The 19,610-nt window shown below is 43.7% G+C and overlaps 1 protein-coding gene across 1 annotated transcript; it reads right to left on the bottom strand.

The window, feature by feature from the left end:
* Positions 1 to 4,976: 4,976 nt before the first annotated feature.
* Positions 4,977 to 7,339, bottom strand: LOC105030690 (transcription factor SOX-11). Its single transcript, XM_010904713.4, is given in 2 exon segments — positions 4,977 to 6,130; positions 6,132 to 7,339. Coding segments are annotated over 2 exon segments (1,068 nt in total). The 5' UTR covers positions 7,164 to 7,339; the 3' UTR covers positions 4,977 to 6,094.
* Positions 7,340 to 19,610: the final 12,271 nt, after the last annotated feature.

Here is a 19,610-nt window from a genome sequence, read left to right as displayed (position 1 = left end):
GTCGATGTCTATTTATACATAGGGCTAAAAGCAATCTTTACTTCTGAACCTAGACCTTCTATTTCTCTGCTCACACTAACATTCGGTAGACAGGGCAGCCATATTGATGACCAGAAGTTGAACAGGAGCTAATTACCATTCAGTCTAAAATTACACAACAGGGCGTTAGAAATATGAGAACGTTCCTGTAATAGACCTATTTCTTTTATGGAAATCAATGTTTCCATTATCATGTCTTCAAATCGCCGACAGATTAAGTTATTGTCATTAGTCAAAATAGTTTGCAATACTAATGTCAACTAAAATCCAGTGGCCTCCACTTAACCAGCTAGTTTAAGTGAAACTGCATCTAAAAACAATTTGAAGATATTATTATGATGGCAAATTGTGTAACTAATAGAGATGTGTCTTCTTCAGAGATTGTAACATGTTTTGAAGCAGTATTGATGAAGTTTAGACCATATCTTCATCAGGTTCTACTGAGGATACACTGATGTGGAATGTTCAGCCCCAAAACAAATGGTCAAAACAGCGTTGTTATGAAATGTGCAAAGCATTATTATTCACACAGTGAGTGTTGGGTGGAATCTGTAGTGAAAGATTTTCAAATTCTGTCCCACAGAAAAAGTTTTACTTTTTGGTCATTTATAGGATGCTTTTATCCAGAGCAACTTTTAGTGATTTCTTCCTTACTTTCAAGAACTGCTCCCCCAGGGAATCCCCTCAACACTGGTATTGTCAGCACCAAGCTTTAGTATACTTGCTAAGTTACCGTAAAACTCCAAGTGTGAACAAGCCCTATTTGAATAGTCATGATTTTCTGCCTTCTCACAGCTTGTAACCAAAGTTAAGTTGTGTCTGTATAAATGCTTCATGTACTCACACACACAGGTGAAATCATTACCACGTCCAGTCTTTACCAATTCATCATGATTTGAACTGCAAACAGCCCCCATGGTTTAATGAAATGCCTCTGTCTTTTTGTTGTAGGAGCAGGGAAAACTGTAAAATCACAAATCCACACAAACAACACATTTTCCATAGTGTAATAATTTTACAACAAAGCTGAACAAGCGTTCCAAGGCCTCCTTGCACTAAATAAGAATCAAGCCTTGCATAGTTTTCCTATAGAACACAAGGAGAGCCTTGAGCTTTATCTGTATGCCGTGTTTGAACTTTGAAGTGGCACTCCAGCCTCCTTTCCACCTCATTTGACACTTGATTTACGTAACAAGGCACATCTCAATAGGTGGGCCAGGTATGTCCTTACAGTACATGGGGGAGGCTTTTCTGTTTTGTTCTATGGTTTGGGTAGTCAAACACCACCCACATTCTTCCTAAACTGTGTATAGAGTTAAATAAATTGATGTGAACTTATAACTCACTTTTGACTGATATATGGAAAATACGATATATATTTAAATGTGATATATATATACAGGTATATATACAATATATGAAAATGTCAACATAACATCTTTTGAAGTGATTGTTATTCTTTTTAATGCATGGTTCACCACAGATACAGGGTCCTCTCTAATTACTGGGATGTTTTCATGGTCCATGTGTCTACTCCAAAACATTGGAAATCCAAATATTGCTCCCTGTACATTTCAGAATGTCTTTTGCTTCTGCTGTCATATCATCAATGAAAAAGCCAGTTCCACTGGCAGCAAATGTTTTTTTCCAGAATTCTGCCAGCTCATTTGGGAATGTTTAAGCTAACTGCAGCCCTGCTATCCTGTTTTTGAGGCTACAGATGGGGGCACACTAGAGTGACCGTAGGCCTTGTGCTCACTTGGCGTTTCTCTTAACTCAGATCACTAACTCGCCTCACACTGTGCACGCTGGCCACCCACGGCTAGTGCTCAGCCTTTTGTGATTGGCCCTGCTCAGCTGGCTATGATCAAATCAGAAAACAGGAGGAGAAACCGCTAGCATTTGTACTTGGTACTTCTTGCATGTGCACAAAACTCATCTTCTACATAGTGTTCAGTGCTCGAGAGCAGACAGTGTGAATGTGATGATCGCTAATCAGGACTCATTTGATAGAGGTGCTGATTTCTTCACCGAGTGCCTTTATGTGTAGGACCCTCTAGTTTTAGTCTGCACCTTGCCGTGTCTATGTGGTTCTACACTTAGAATAACGGTTCCCAAAAAAGGTATTTGGCCCCATAGGAAAAACCTTAATAAAACCCTTTTGGGTTCTATATAAGATCTTTTGTAGGAAGTGCTCCATGTGGAACCAAAAAGCGTTCTAATTTGAATTAAAAACGGTTCTTCAAAGGGGTTTTCTATAGGAACAGCAGGATAATTATTTTATATAGTCCCTTTTTTTCTTACTGTGCAGCAAGGTTTTCTGCAAACAATATTGGGTGACAAATCTGGAGGGTATTTTTCAGCATCATAATTGCTTCAGTGACATTCGCTGATAACTCTTAGGTGTTTATGTGGACAAATACCGACAATGGACTCAAAATGCTAACACAATGCCTAGAATCAAGAGGCCACAGTCCGATGGTGCGTGTTCCATTTCCTGAAGCTCTATAACGAGCCCTGTTGTTGAAATGTGTGTGAGAAAAATGAGTGCCTACTTGACTTCATGTACCAGGATCTTGGAAGGCCAAGGCAGAACCTAACTGCTGCAGATAGTTCTGGTCCAATACAGCACACTGCTCCATTTGAGACGTTCTGTTGTTTTTATATATTATATGGGTCTCAGTGTTATTAAATCTGTGAATAGCTTTTCCCACAACCAAAATAATAATAATATTGGTATGTAAGAGTAGTGATCACAATACGAGGCTTCATGACCATTCTACTAGCAGCAGGATATTATGCTAGCCGCGCTAACTGAGATTTTCTTTTACAAAATAAAAGCCATCATTGACATAAGGCAATATTGTTAGCATTCTAGGCAGTACACTGTTTAATGTCCGTTCCAATATTGCTTGTGTCTGTTCTTTTTTACAGACTATATGGTTAACCATATTGCCATATACATTTCAATGATGGCTTTTATTGTGATGAAGAAAATCAGAGTGCTGCCTGCATAATATCCTGCTGCTAAAATAATACTTATGAAGCATCGTTTGGCCATCACTATGTTAGAGACTAGATTAGAGGCATGTGTGTGGTCTCTATCCTAAATGCCCCCCCCCACATGGTGCTCTATTGAAAAGGTCCTGGTCATTAGTAGCGTCCAACATTGCAAAATACATTGCTTCTTGGGTCTTGATCAATAACACAAGTCTTGTGTGACCGACACAAGCTGATGCACGTGTACAGTAGACCCCAAACACAGTAGACACTTTAAACCGGGTCACATCGTCCTGTCAACTCATACACACCTAGCCTTTCATGAGTGTTACATGCACACAGGCGTTCATTTGCATCCAACAGCTCGTTTTGGTCCAAGGCCACAATAATAGGACATGTGGAGAAGGTGTGCGAAGACGGGGAACCTAGGCTGAGGCTACATCCGATGCTCCCGTCAGCTGCAGATAATTGGCCGACTGCTGGATGCGTTTCCAAGCTTGAGGCGTGAACAAGAGGGGGCCTGTGAAAGAATCTGCTGCTTCATTGCAGCAGAGGTGGCGATGCCGGCACCCACGTGTTAGTCAAGACCGTAGAAAGGTGGGGTTGTTGACATTCCAGCAACATGACGCAATTACATGCACCTACCTTTTTGTCTGGAACTGCCCTTCTTCCATCATCGCAGAAAGCAGGACTCAGAGAATGGGACTCTATTAGTGGGCCCAGAATATATTATATTCTAAGATTGATTTCAAGACGTTACAGGCTCAGGTCCAAGGAGGTGGACTTTGCGCCCTCGACACACAGACTTTTGAAGATTTAATTGAGCTGATTATCACGGTTAAGGAAATGTAAAGCATGGTGGTTTAGCTGGCGGGCAACACCATTCCTTTGACAAACAGACAGACCCAGTATGGGGTAACGGTCTTACTGTCAGGTCTGGAAGAAGCAAACAGTCAGCACCTATCAATGTTTACAATTCACCACAGGGGATGATCTCAGGGATGAACATCAGATGAGGGGATTAACCTCTAACCAAATACCATACCCAAACAGCCTATTCAAATGGCTGGGTGGATGCAAATTTTACCGGCTGTGTAGCTCCAAACAAGTGACAGCCTATAATATTTAATGTTTTCAAGTGGACTTAGGCCCCCGAAAGAGACAAAGAGCTTTTGGTCAGAAAACGCTTTCCCTTACAGCGTCTTCATTCGAAAATGGCACCCCCCCCCCATCTGCCACCAGCACTATATAGAGAATAGGGGGCCATATGGGGGGAACCCAGCCTTGTCATTCCATCTGTTGTCATGGTGACATCAGACCCACGCTGAGAAGGTGTCGGAACCAAAGAGTTGTGTGTCTGACAGTCCCTTCGGAGACGAATACTGTGTTTTTTTGTTTGTTTTTTTGGAGGTGTAGGCTAGATGAAGGATATTACAGGAAGCAAAAGGTTAACATCCGGCAAAATCATAGAATTACACCTAAATATCTTTCAGCTGTCCCAAAAGAGGGGAATACCCACTGTAAGTCCCGACTTGGCACAACTGTGCAAAACGGGAATACACTACAACAGCTTGGGCACAGTTTATGCGTCAATTTAAGTCAATAATGATTCTATTCAAGTTCTATGCCCTAAATCCTAACCAAAATCAAATCCAGATCACTTTTTGAAAGGGAAAAATATTTAAAATACTTAAGTTCATCTTGCAGTAGTCATTAGAGCTTGAAAGGGGTCAAGTCAGTTCATGCTACAGCCGCAACAGACAGGACAATTACAATGAATGCTGAAAAATAATGGATACTACAATGACAGACTGGTGTAAATTAAACTAGTTAAAGGGGGTGGTCTTTAGGAAAAAGCAGCTACCCAGCCCAAATTAGACCTAAAACAACATCCAAAAGTTTCACTGTCAACGTAAGAACAAAACATAAGCATTCAGTTGAATCAGTTCCTGCTGATTTATTCAGTTGTCAAGATACAGACTTCGGCATGACGACAAGTAACGTATTTAATTTGCTACAAAAAACGCAGATGGTCCATTTAAGAGTAGCCTATATTGCACAAAATAATGAAGAAAACAATATGTGCCATTAAGATGATAAAATGCAAAAAGAACATCCAGTTTCACACCTGCTATCTGAGACCCATTCACACCGATATACATAAACTCCTAACTTTACTATTTTACAGAACATATACAATCTTGAACCTAGTACCAGCAATGAGGTCTATATTCTTCAACTCCTTATGCTTAAACGTTTCAAATCTGATCTAGTTCTTCTGTACATATATACCCTAGCTTAAAATATTCGCAAGGCATTTAGATGCAAGTTGATGTGTTTCATCCTTGCAAGCTAAACGAAAATGAAACCGGGTAGAAGTGCCCCCAAAAAATACTCACTGAAAGCACAGTAAGAACATTCCCTTAATTTAACTGTACAAAAATATGCCTGAAAATATCTTACTTTTTTTTTTAAAAAGATGAGGTATGTTGGTTATGTATCAAAATGCTGCTTGCTGCCATGTGTCCTATAGCGGGTTTAGCCTACTCATTTCCATACCAGGAGAGATTCGGAACAGATAAGAAAAATAAACAGTTGTGTGGAATACAGAAAATCACATAAAATCGTTTAGTTTTTTTTGAAAAGTTGAACATCCTGAATGAACAGTGTTGCAGATTTTGCCTCGAATCAGCCCAGCCGTTTTTTTTTTTACCCAAGTGGTTACAAGTGGGATGGGAATGCATAGTTCAGATTCTACTCGGTGACCCACATTGAAATGTGAGCAGTTTCACTGCAGACCCGAGGAAAATCCATAAAACCCTGTCATGGTGACAAATGTCACTTTTTTGCAGTGGTACCAAGTTGTAATGAATCTCGTTTCAGTTCATAGAAGACTGTCCTTCCTGCCATGGTAACCACACCGCAGCAAAGGAACAGATGATAACGCGGTCCCCGCAGTGCTACCATCAGAGAATGATTCCATATGTATTTAGCTAGTAAGTAAATACTAAATCTGAGAAGTTCGCCTCAAGCCAATCCCCTGCGATCATTTCGCTCAACTCGGGGGTGCAATAGTCTGGGAATTCAAAGTGAGAACCGAGGCTGCCTTCACTGAAAGAGTCCAAGTCCTTATCCACCAAGGAAAGGGACAGATTTCCTGAATTTGAGTTCCCGAGCTCCGCTGCGTGGGCACCGGAGGCTAAATTTAAACTGAAGTCAACCAATAAGTCATCCGCGTCCTCGCTAGAACTGGACGAGGTGGACACCGACCTGAATGAAGATGCTGGTGAGAGAGAAGCAGGACAGTGTGTGCTCTGCTGCTTGGTAATGTTCTTGAAATTGTAGAACAGTCTCTGGTTGGGAACTGTGTTCGCATTCCGGGACTCATCGTACATGCTCGCGCCCTCAGACTCCGCAGTGGAGCTCAGAGTGGGGCTCGCGGGAACTTTGGCAATGTTGTACGGAATCGCCTCCTCGTCCTCTTCCACTTTAATCCGAGAGGACAGTTCCTCCAAGTAGTCCTCCTCTTCGTCGTCGTCATCATCCTCGTCGTCAGTATATTCCCTTTTTACGGACTTGCTAGTAGTTTTAAAGCTGGTATAAACGTAATCGAAACGAGGGTCGTGAGACGGTCTCGTTGTCACCGCCTTGGTCGTTTTCAATTTGGTGAATTTCTTGCTGGGAGCCTTTACAGGTCTGACAGTGATCTTCTCCGGTGACTGCGCCGCTGGTTTGGTGGAATTGTCGAGCTTTGGTTTCTTCTTGGGTCGGTACTTGTAGTCGGGGTAATCAGCCATGTGCTGTAGCCGGAGCCTCTCGGCTTCCCTGATGAACGGGATCTTCTCGCAGTCTTTCAGCAATTTCCAACGTTTGCCCAGTCTTTTGGAGATTTCCGCGTTGTGCATGTCTGGAGACTGTTCCATAATCTTTCTCCTCTCGACTTTCGACCACACCATGAATGCATTCATGGGTCGTTTGATGTGACCGGTGGCCGTCTTGCACCAGTCGGCTTTCACCGGTTTCAGTGGCACCGGGCTGCACGCCATCAGTTCGCTTTCCTCAGTGTCTGTAGCTTCTCTGGACATGTTACTCTCCGCCTCGCTGTGTTCAATTTGCTGCACCATGTCTACGTCGTTTCTTTTTTTTCTCAAAGCCACTGCAGGTTTCCAAATACCCACAGTCCCTTTCTGCTTACTCCGTGCTTTGCTAGCTTGCTTTTGCCACTCTACAATCCCAGCTCATTCAAACAACCCCTTCCCGAAGTTACCAACTGCCTTCTTAACTAGTTATTTGGTCTTTCATATCAGTTACGTCATTTTTAATTACCCAATCACAGCTCTTCACTCCTCCCAGCAGTGTCCAGACATTCTTTTAACCCTTTGCTGCAGCGCGAGATTTCATTGGTGGTGAGGGGCATGTGGGCGGAGTACTAATGCCGTCTGGACATCGTGTGCGAGACAGGAATATTGAATGTACACTGATGGTAGGGATTTGTATGGGAAGACACTACATTGAGGAAGTCAAAGACAAGCCTGAATCAATACCATACAGTGATTATCAAAAAACAGTACAACTGTTTTTTTGTCTGGCCAGACAGGTTGCTGTATATTGAACAAATACATGAAGTGTCATAGTATTTCTATGTTGTTGTTGTTGTTGTTGTTGTTTATTCCTATTACTTTGCATGTATAGTTAAAACCTGGTGACTGTATTTAAACTAGATTATACAGAGCCAAAGTGAGATTCCACAGCCAAAACAAAGCAAAAAAATAAAATAAAAAAAAAGAAGCATTTTGTTCTGTATGTTAGGTTTGGACATGAGGTTAACACTTTGGTTGGGATTAGGGTTAGGTTGTTATTTTATGTAAAGTAATTGCAAAAACAGGCAGGGTTTATGAGTTTATGATTATAGAAACTAGTGACAACTAGTGCATTACTGAGAGAAATATATCTCTCTAGGGACACTATATGTTGTTATTCTCTTGCTCTGTATATTTCCAGGAACACACATGTCTGCACCAGCACACAGACAGAGAGAGTCACATTATCATAGACGGAAGCAGAGATTGCTGTGTCAAGGAGCCCTGCAGTGTCTCTCCAACGACCACCCCAGCGTCAGTCCTTGTTGGCCTACTGCCAGTTCAACCTCTACTAAGGCCTGGAATTGGTCTCTTTTTCTCCCCTAGGGGGCAGTCGTTTACCCCGCTGGACCTACAACTCAAGCAAAACCCCTCCTCTACCTTAAAACCCATTCAATCTCATGTGGTGTCACAGAAAATGTAAAAAAAAAAAAAAAAAGGAGAAAGGGGGGGAGGGGTAGTGTGTCAGGCCCCAGCTTCAAATGCATTACCAAAACAGACAACTCAGGCCCTAGCCTTCTTATCAGATTAGGCTGGTTACATTAGACTCCCACACTCTCAGCCACACTGACAAGGGCATTTTCTCTAGTGTGACAATTTAGGAATATATGATGTGTCCTCACAGACACACGCACACACACAAAATATCAAATGTAACTGGAAACAATATTTAATTGACCGTCCAATTTGATCATACCTGTCTAAAAGAGTTACCAGCTCTTTCGGAAGTGTTGCATCAGGACTGTGTTTGTGGCTTCCTGCTCTTTCATCAAGCCGGTAGTGCTGGCTAGCCGGCTTCGTTGTGTGAGAAAATAAAACATGCATGAGGAATAAAACATGTTATAATCCCAGTGGCGCAATCTAATATTACATTTTACTATTTGTATTTTCTAAATCAGCACCTGGTGAAAATTAACGAGCCACAAAATCAGACTGCTTTTCCAACAGGCCTCAGTGGAACCTTGTGCTTGGAACATAGGTCTTTTGGATGTAGAAGAGGCACTTTTGCAAAAGATTATTATTTTTTGATAGCTTTTATTCTGGTTGGATGTGAAATGTGTTGTTTTTATGGACATAATCTAACAGCACTATTTTTGCAACCAGTAGTAAAAAAATGCGGAATGTATCTTAAAACAGAGCTTTTGGAATATTAACTGCAAACACAAAAACCCAAGTAACAACTGCAAAGACCAAGGACTCCATGAGCCCACACTAAAAGGACTCACACGACAAGTACTTCATGGGCCCACACTACAAGGACTCCCACAACAAGGACTCACATGACAAGGTCTCCATGGGCCCAAACTACAAGGACTCACATGACAAGGACTTCATGGGCCCACACTACAAGGACTCACATGACAAGGTCTCCATGGGCCCAAACTACAAGGACTCACATGACAAGGACTTCATGGGCCCACACTACAAGGACTCACATGACAAGATCTCCATGGGCCCAAACTACAAGGACTCACACGACAATTGAGTTAAACAAGGATTCAAACAAATTTGAGTCAGTGGTATTTATTAAAAAAATTGTAAACTTGAATTGTCGCCGGTTACCTACTGTGGCCACATGTGACCCTACCGCATGGACAGCTCACGCCGCTAACACTGCTGTGTGAATACATTGCATTGCATGAGGTTTAGATTCGATAGGATGCTTCCAGCCATCACTGGCATAAGAAACAAACTTAGATAGTTTAGCTAGCTAACTCCACCTCTTCTGACAGGAATGGCTTACTTAGCTTGTTTTGTGAAGGGCCGCTGTTATCGTAAGTCAACCTGCAGATCGACATGTTTTCCCTTCAATAATGTCTTTGGATCAGCTGTAACAGTCAGTAGCAGCTGATGGGAGGTGTGGAAAAAGGTAGCGACTTTATGAAAACTCTTGATAGGCAGCGGATTACTAACTCAGTAACATAATATAGCTAGCTAACTTCTAATGGAACATATTAAACTTCATACGTCGATATTCCTGTGACTGGCTGGCCCGGCCGGCCACATTAGCTATCTTTATTTACTTTAGCTAGCTTAGCAGATTTTAGCTAGCTAACTAACATTGGGACAGAAAAATACTACTTTTCTTAACTGCCCTATAAAAATCACTACCCAAACAGCTAAAAACAACAGCTAAAATACAAATTAAACAGTACGTTTTGAATTCCATATTCAAAGCTCACTCACTCCACATTTTATGCCCTGGCAAACCAGGGTGTGTGTAGAAATTCGTGAGTCATTTGTCCCCACAGTGATCATCTGCAAGGCTTGAAGTTGCTGTTAAAATAGCCACATAGAAGAGATAAAGCAGAGAATCAATCCCAGTTCTCCAACTGCAGGTATCAGATATTGCAGATCCTGGGATGGATTCCTTCTGAGCAGCTTTCAGACAGGTTTACTAGATTAGCTTCCCTTCACCTTTCACTCACTGAGGGGAGTCACACATATCCACTGAACAATAAACTAAATTGTGTCCTCAGCTGTTCATTACGGGTTCCACCTAAAACCCTTTTGGTTCAATGTAGAACCTTTTTTCGTTTCATGTTGGACATTTATCAGTGTTCTAAATGGAGAACAAAATAATTGATCTGAGAGTGTATACAAAAACGGTTCTAGAAGTGTTATCGACTATCCCTGGTTTGGATGGGGGGACCAATACTTACAGCTAGAGAGCCACATTGGGAGTTCAGAATTCAGGAGAAAGAACAAATCATCATTATTTTTTATTTTATATTGATTTCAAGTCAATTTAAAACTCAACCAAATATAAATGAAATGAACACCTTGAATTTATGTTTCCTACATAGAACACAAAAAATTGTTAGAACTGCCAAAGGGCGCTTATTGGTTCTTTATTTGAATGAAAAACCAAGTAGATTTGCTGCTATAGGCCAGTCCCATGTATATTTGTGCTGAATGCTTTGGCCAATTTAAAACCAAATATAAATGAAATGAACACCTTGAATTTATGTTTCCTACACAGAACACAACAAATAGTTAGAACTGCCAAAGGGCGCTTATTGGTTCTTTATTTTAATGAAAAACTAAGTAGATTTACTGCTATAGGCCAGTCCCATACATATTTGTGCTGAATACTTTGGCCATAGTCCTTTCTATTGGATTTGTGAACACACTTTTACCATTGACAATTGGGCCTAAGCAACTGGAGAAGGGTCACAGTGTAAGACAAATGTGACAAGCCACTCAGGGCAAAACTGCTAATCAGCGGGGGCTCTCATTCACATAGATGAGTCAACCAGAGCTGCATCCTGGCCATCGCTTCAGGAGTGCGACTGTGCTTGGCTGAAGAAGGTCAGGGTGGGAGGGGGGGGTGTGGAGAGGGGAGCTAACGGCCTCTGTCAGGGGTGTGAATGACAGCGTCCCTTGTGTCGGTTGGGAAACAAGCTGCCGGGGACGGCGTGGTCGCCGTTGTTGTGGAAGCAGAGCCGTATAAGCAAGCTGTTCCCCCCGCGGAATGTGTGTGACGGTGGTGCCATGGGTGTAGGTGGCTGTGTAGGCAGTGGGCACGTTCCAAATGGGTCCCTATTGGGCCCTAGCTATATAGAGAATAGGGTGCCATTTGGGATGAATGCACACTGTAAAAGGACATCCTGTCTGTCTTTTGTCTGGCCTTTTATTACACTCATGTGAATGTCTTTGCATTGCATGAGAATTTACGGGTTGCATTGCTCAACTGGACTGCAGAAGATGAGAATGAACATTTCTGGCATGTCAGAATAAAAAATCGGCGCGTAAGATCTAGATTGGGAGAATGCAGGACCCATGATGGCCTGTATTTCACCCGTTCATATTGCACAACCTACGACCTCTCGGCCTGAGTTTATCTCATTATTTAGCCAAAACATTTGTAGTGGATCCCAAGTTGAGACCAAATGGCCTTTGTTGTGTCATGTACTGTGTTTCTCCAGTTGTGTAAAAATGCTCTTTGTCTTTCGCTCAGGTTCTACTCTTTTACCTCACTTTGTGTGTAGAACAGTGGGAAAGAGCTATATCTTATTAGCATCAGCCAGCAGCTTCCTATGTCTTAATCTGAATGACGGTATTTACATCAAAAGTCAGATAGGCCTTCTGTCTGTAAATGTAACCTGTTTCATACAAGTGAAAATGTAAGTCACACTGCTGTGGATTTAAAGAAGGCGAATTACAATGAATGTAACCTGCTTCACCACTATCAGGCAGTAGAACTAACACATAGGAGTAATTGTCTTTCGATGAAAACGCACAGACTAACTGGCGTTTATTATGATTCTATTAGATTAAAAACACAGAGAAGACCGGGGATGCATACTGATCGCAGTTCCGGCTTGGAGCAGCCCTCTCCATGATGGCTCCCGTCACGTCCAAATCTTAACGGCCGTGTGTCTGGACTGGGTGCAGGCCAGACAGCCAGCAAAAACAGTTCTGTATGCCTGTTCGTTTTGCCGCAGCCACGCTTTGTTTACTCCCATGTCTCATAACAGTAAACGTGTATGCAATAGCTCTGAGGGAAATGACCGGGGGGGGGGGGGGGGGCTGGGGGTTGGGGGGGGGGGGGTGACGCGCTGACCTGCTATAATGACAGTGTGTTTAGTCTGAAGGCCAGGCCCACGCGCTGATGGATTGCTCTGCCTGTGGGGAACCCTGCCTTCCCAACACTCTGTGTGGTGACGGCGGACGGGAGGTGCGTTCCCAATGGCGCCCTCTCCCCACAGAGCCTGGTCAAAGCCGGGGCTCCGCACAGGGAACAGGGCATCGTTTGTGACGCAGAGATGCGGGACTGGCTGAGTGGACATGGATTCTAGTGCGCTCGCCTGCCCTTTTCAGGCTATTGATTCCTGCTGCCGAGTCTGTGCCTCAGGGCGTGTCCCAAATGTGACCCTCTTCCCTCTGTGGTGCACCTACGTGGATTAGAGCCGGGCGAAATGCAGCGCACTACAAAGGGAGTAGTAGCTAGTTGGGACACACAATGCATATGTCCACGGAGCAATGGACGCATCTATCAAACCGCCGCCATGGTGATTATCCCACTGAATGCAGCTGATAAATGAAATTGTTTTTATTTGTGTTTGCTGGCTTAAGGCGAAAATCTCCCAAAGTCCCGTGATAAAAGAGTGGAGGGTTTTCTGTCTGGGAAAAGTCTTATTCTGCGCATGCTACTGATTCTTCAAGCAGTAATGTCTTGTTTTGTGAGCAAAGCTTAAAGGTAAAAGTACATCAGAAAATTTCTCAAACCCGTCCTGAAGCAACGAAATGGGAGACATCCATGATTTCCGTCTCGACAACAAAAACAATCAAAGGCTGTGCAGGGTTTCTCACGTCTTGGCATGTCTTGTACCGGCAGGAGGTAGTGTCAGATGGTCAGGGCTGTTTTTAAAATGCCAATCCAGCCCACAGTTCACTTTGTACATGAGTAACCTGAAGGTCTGCTTAATGAGGTCCGCCGGACCTGTGTGGAGGGCTGGTGGCTTATCGCCTAGAATGGTGGGCGAGGAACTGAAAGGCTGCTGAATCCAGTCCCACAGCTATACAGGTGGTCCTTTGATAATGATCCAAAGGACTCCTGGTTGCCGACCAGCTGTCAGTGACGGAATTTAAGCAGCGCATGGATTTTTTTTGCACTCAACAATCTCTTCCTCAGCGTCAGCGCGGCGAAGGATCTGACGGCGGACTACGGGGAAAGGACGGGATGAGCGCGCACACATCCACGTCGATGGGCGTGAGGCCCAGCGGAGCTTCTGGAGCTTTGAGTTTCCAATACTTGGTTCCCCTCGGGAGGATGAAAATGATCTGTAAAGGCATTTACTGCTGCCTCACTGAGTGCCAACTGACTGGCAGCACCGCCCCTTTGGAATGGCAGCTGCCCCGCCCCCCTGGACCACGACGTGCCATTAAACAGGACTGCAACATCACTGGTCAGTGTTTCCCCTGGCAATACGCTTAGTCTACGTGGCGCGCTAAGTACGAGTGTTCACTCACGCGCGCAATGGACCGAACCCAAATGAACTTCTAACCCTGCATGGTGACTCAGAACAGGTCCCTGTCAGTCGCCAGGAGATTGTCGGTCACTGTTGCTACTCACTATGTGCATGTTTCTTGTGTTGTAACCTTTTGTGTGGATTATAAAAAAAATTATATATATCTATATATATTCTATTCCTCTCTGTCACTTATGAAGTCTTTGTTTGTTGGAAGAAAAAGGGCCGTGACTTACGTTGTTAGTCGTCAGGTGTGGTCTAGAAAGCAAACGACATCAAATGATTTTATGTCAAAAAGTGCAAGAGACCAGAACTTAGACTGCTATTCTGGTTGGTCCAACAATATTTTCTACCTTCATATTCTGTTCTCTTCTGTTCTCTGTATGAGTTAATTTGATGAACAGAAACTGAAATACACACACACACACACACAAACACACACACATTTATACCACTTATTCCGGTTTAGATCTTCTTCTATGAATGGATTTGGTGTGCCAAATAATGTGTGCATTTTATGTATGCAGTATATTATGTATGCTGTATGTGTGCCAACACTGTATTTTTTTTAATAAATAAAAAAATACAAATATATATTCTGTATGCGTTGAATGAGGGGGAGTCGACCACAGGTTAATACAATATCTGTATCTCTCACACAGGTGTCTCATGTATGTCTGAATTATGCCAGGCACCTCCATGAATTCAATTGAAGCTAATATAAACAATATAAACCAATGAATTCGTAAGCTGTCATGGGCTTACTCACAAATTGCTCTCAGCTACCTGAAATTGAAGTTCCCCACGAGCTTCTTCACGGAGACACTCCATCCCGACGAGGCGGGGCTAATTTAAAGGTAATTGGAGGATGTCATCAACTGTTAGCGAATAAGAAAAAGGGTGGCAAGCGGGAGGAGGCGGAGCCCCAGCAGGAAGGGGTTGTAAGGGCGGCACCGACGGCGTGCGAAGAAAATAAAAAAAACACAAAGATAATCATCCTGACTCAGAGATAAAAGAAGCAATTATTTCAGCCCAGTTCATCTCGTGCTGACATTCCAGTCAATTACGGAGGGCCTGGAGGGGGACAACATCCCGAGCGGAGGGGCATCCAGGAGAACCCTGGGGGTTGGCTGCGCCATGGCGGCCAGCCAGCCAGGGTGCTTAATCTAGGAAAGACAACCTGGGTGCAGGTGACTTTATCCCCCTGGCAGCTCATCCTATCGGGTCACTAGCATCCGCATACATCATCAGAGCCGCACGTCGTCCCAAATGGCGCCCTACTCCCGAAGAAGCGCGCTGCCTTTGAACTCAGCTGCCCTCGTGGAAAAGCACAGTGCCGCCAAGTGAATAGGGTGCCATTTGTGCCGCCAGGACTGTGCCGGGGATTGTAGTAGTACCCCTGGTATCTATGCGTGCATTTGAAAACGGGAGGGACCCAAACGGATTGGTTTTGCTTCTACCATTCCGGCCATGTAGTTTTTCAGGGTCTGCCTGGGGGACGATGGATGCTGTTGTATTCCAGAGATAGGGAGGTGTATGCCTGTGTGCATAGAGAAACGGCCATGGAGGAAGAACGGTCTGGATCTCTTGCTGAGGCATTGATCTGAAGGTGGACAAAGGGTATGTGTTTTGTGTAATTTCAGCAGAGCCCTGTAAACACAGAGACACACTGGACCCCGGACCAACCTGACACCTGATGGCTGATCTGCGTGACCAACAGAATGTCAATGGACGAACCTGGCTGACATCAAGGTTCACTTGAGCAGAGATATTTTACTTGTGTTTTCCAGAAAATAACAAGTGCAAATATGAGTAGTGCATCCTGCAGAACCACAGAACTATGAGTCTCAGGACTTGTTATGATCAATATAACATTATAGCGGTGAGAATATTTTGAATGCTGGAGGGTTCTCTCATTTTAAGGAATTTGGAATCTGACAGTCTAACATTATACAAAGCAAATCTCCCAGTGTGTATATGTATATATTTATTGTTTTCAGTAGGCATGTTAGGTATTATGGAATAGGGCATGAAATAATGCTATACAGGACAGGAGACTAAATGTAATGCCTGAATAAATATGTACATATAGACCGCTATTTTCCGCCTTTACGTATCAAAGGAATGAAGGAGTTTGGGGGAAAAGCCACTCTCTACCTTTCCATACTCACTTCGCCATCTGTCATACAATACGTGCTCATATTTCTATATAAAAGATGTATAATTAAAAGATGTGTCATTCAAATTTAGACCATTTGAAAAGGCAGAACACAGTTTTAACTCCACTGTTTTAACATGTCTTACACCAAGTTGCTCATCACTGGCATGAGGTCACGACGCACCCTTTCACCCGAAACTCCCTGCCGCGCCCCGCTCCGTTTCATCACAGCGTTACACACTGCAGCGGCTGTCCTCGGTGATCGCCAGCAGGTATCTCGGAAACACCTGCGCGTGTCAGGCGAGCGAGTCGAGGCGGAACCGTCTGGCAGACGGATCGGCTGGCTGAGGCCGGCGGAGCGGGCGAGAAAGACGAATGGGGGTTCTTGCCATTCCACGCGACACCCACAAGTCATTTCCTCGGGTCATCTGCAATCACGAGGTGTCATTCTTCACGGCCATAGAAGAAACCAAGGAGGGGGACACATGATGAGGGGACTGGTGTCACACGGCACAACCTACGAAGGGGAGATTGATGGCTCAAGTGAAGTAGCTTTGAAAATACAGCGGTAGGATGGAGCAAACTAACTCAAGGGGCGTGTCAGCGATGGCTTAACCAGGGTGGGTGCAGGGCGTCGGCCTGATATGAATCCATCAGTGATCATCTGTTCAGTCCGGCACCTTAAGCGTTGCGTCCTCCTTTACTACGGGGACTCTGGGAAATCTCTCAGGGAAGTATGCAGCAGTACGCAGGGACACTGGTGGCGCTGTTAAATCCTGGCTGCGACACAAATGAGACCATTTCCAGCCTGTCAATTAGTCACACAGCCAGTCAGTCAGTAAGTTAAATAGTTATTCGGTTAAATAGTCAGCCAGTCTGTGAGTTAAATATAATGACATCCAGACAACCAGGGAGTTGAATAGACAGCCATTCTGTGAGTTAAATATAATGACATCCAGACAACCAGGGAGTTGAATAGACAGCCAGTCTGTGAGTTAAATTTAATGACATCCAGACAACCAGGGAGTTGAATAGACAGCCAGTCTGTGAGTTAAATACATTGCCATCCAGACAACCAGGGAGATGAATAGACAGCCAGTCTGAGTTAAATATAATGACATCCAGACAACCAGGGAGTTGAATAGACAGCCAGTCTGTGAGTTAAATATAATGACATCCAGACACCCAGGGAGTTGAATAGACAGCCAGTCTGTGAGTTAAATTTAATGACATCCAAACAACCAGGGAGTTGAATAGACAGCCAGTCTGTGAGTTAAATACATTGCCATCCAGACAACCAGGGAGATGAATAGACAGCCAGTCTGTGAGTTAAATATAATGACATCCAGACAACCAGGGAGTTGAATAGACAGCCAGTCTGTGAGTTAAATATAATGACATCCAGACACCCAGGGAGTTGAATAGACAGCCAGTCTGTGAGTTAAATTTAATGACATCCAGACAACCAGGGAGTTGAATAGACAGCCAGTCTGTGAGTTAAATACATTGCCATCCAGACAACCAGGAAGATGAATAGACAGCCAGTCTGAGTTAAATATAATGACATCCAGACAACCAGGGAGTTGAATAGACAGCCAGTCTGTGAGTTAAATATAATGACATCCAGACAACCAGGGAGTTGAATAGACAGCCAGTCTGTGAGTTAAATATAATGACATCCAGACAACCAGGGAGTTGAATAGACAGCCAGTCTGTGAGTTAAATACATTGCCATCCAGACAACCAGGGAGATGAATAGACAGCCAGTCTGAGTTAAATATAATGACATCCAGACAACCAGGGAGTTGAATAGACAGCCAGTCTGTGAGTTAAATATAATGACATCCAAACAACCAGGGAGTTGAATAGACAGCCAGTCTGTGAGTTAAATACATTGCCATCCAGACAACCAGGGAGATGAATAGACAGCCAGTCTGAGTTAAATATAATGACATCCAGACAACCAGGGAGTTGAATAGACAGCCAGTCTGTGAGTTAAATATAATGACATCCAGACACCCAGGGAGTTGAATAGACAGCCAGTCTGTGAGTTAAATTTAATGACATCCAGACAACCAGGGAGTTGAATAGACAGCCAGTCTGTGAGTTAAATTTAATGACATCCAGACAACCAGGGAGTTGAATAGACAGCCAGTCTGTGAGTTAAATACATTGCCATCCAGACAACCAGGGAGATGAATAGACAGCCAGTCTGAGTTAAATATAATGACATCCAGACAACCAGGGAGTTGAATAGACAGCCAGTCTGTGAGTTAAATATAATGACATCCAGACAACCAGGGAGTTGAATAGACAGCCAGTCTGTGAGTTAAATATAATGACATCCAGACAACCAGGGAGTTGAATAGACAGCCAGTCTGTGAGTTAAATATAATGACATCCAGACAACCAGGGAGTTGAATAGACAGCCAGTCTGTGAGTTAAATATAATGACATCCAGACAACCAGGGAGTTGAATAGACAGCCAGTTAAAATTTCAGATTCACATTCAGTCAGTGAAATAGCCAGCATCCAGTCAGTCAGTAAAATTGTCAGACAGTCGACTAGTCTCCCAGCCAGCCAGCCAGCAAGAAAGCAAGCCAGTCGGCCAGCCAGCTCATCAGTCTGTCAGTCAGATGGGTATTGTACGGTGATCTTTTCTTTTGTGTCAGAAATGTAAAACAATGAGTGTGGAGCCACAGCCGTGTCGTGAAGGATACCCACCTGACAGTTTGGTTCCTTCCTCACCAGATGTTTAACTTCCCCAGATTAAAGACACTGCTGCTGGTTGCCGACATGATGCCACAGTGACCTCTGGTTGTTAACACCCGTCCTGTTACAATTCCGGCTGATGAATGATGTCACCCGGCCGTCCCAAAACACACCTCTCTGGATGTGACTGCCCTGTTTCCCCTCGTGAGTCACAGTTGACTGGCTACACTTGGGAAGCACAGATACGTTACCTCATGGTCTATGTTGGACCCATAGTACACAACCCCCTGGTTGCCATTATCACCGTTCTGTCAGAAATGCTGTAAAATAAACCCCAAGTTAATGACCTGTTTCACAGTTTGTGAACATGGAATCAGATTTGTCTTTTGTAATGAAAAGAAAGATAGTAGATGTTGTTATTTTTAGAGGGCCGTGTAGAACATCTGTCACAGGTGTCAGTCGCCCGGGAAAAAACCCAGGAAATGTGTGATTTACACTGTCAGTGGCAGAAACCTTCATTATTAATAGCATGTGTCTGAGAAACGGAGGAAGAAGGGTCTGTCACACCATGGTTGTTGAGGGAATCGTCTTATCAGGTAATCATGTTAGCCTCCGTTTGACTGTATTTGTTACTATGAACAGACTTGTGATACACACAGATTCCTTAAGGGGGAAATCACTGGCTCCAGATGTAGCACAAAAGAAATCCCCTCCTAGGTAGCAAAACAAATAGACATTTGTTTGGAAAATGGCCAGCACTATTTTAGCACTAGATTTTGGTCAAATAAAGTACCGTTGTTAAGAGACACCTAGAGACAGAGACGCTTGACGACAGAGACACTTAACGGCAGGACTTGGTGCTATTTG

Source organism: Esox lucius, chromosome 14 (genome assembly GCF_011004845.1).
Source record: "Esox lucius isolate fEsoLuc1 chromosome 14, fEsoLuc1.pri, whole genome shotgun sequence".
Classification (NCBI taxonomy): domain Eukaryota; kingdom Metazoa; phylum Chordata; class Actinopteri; order Esociformes; family Esocidae; genus Esox; species Esox lucius.
This window is presented reverse-complemented; position numbering and strand designations above follow the sequence as displayed.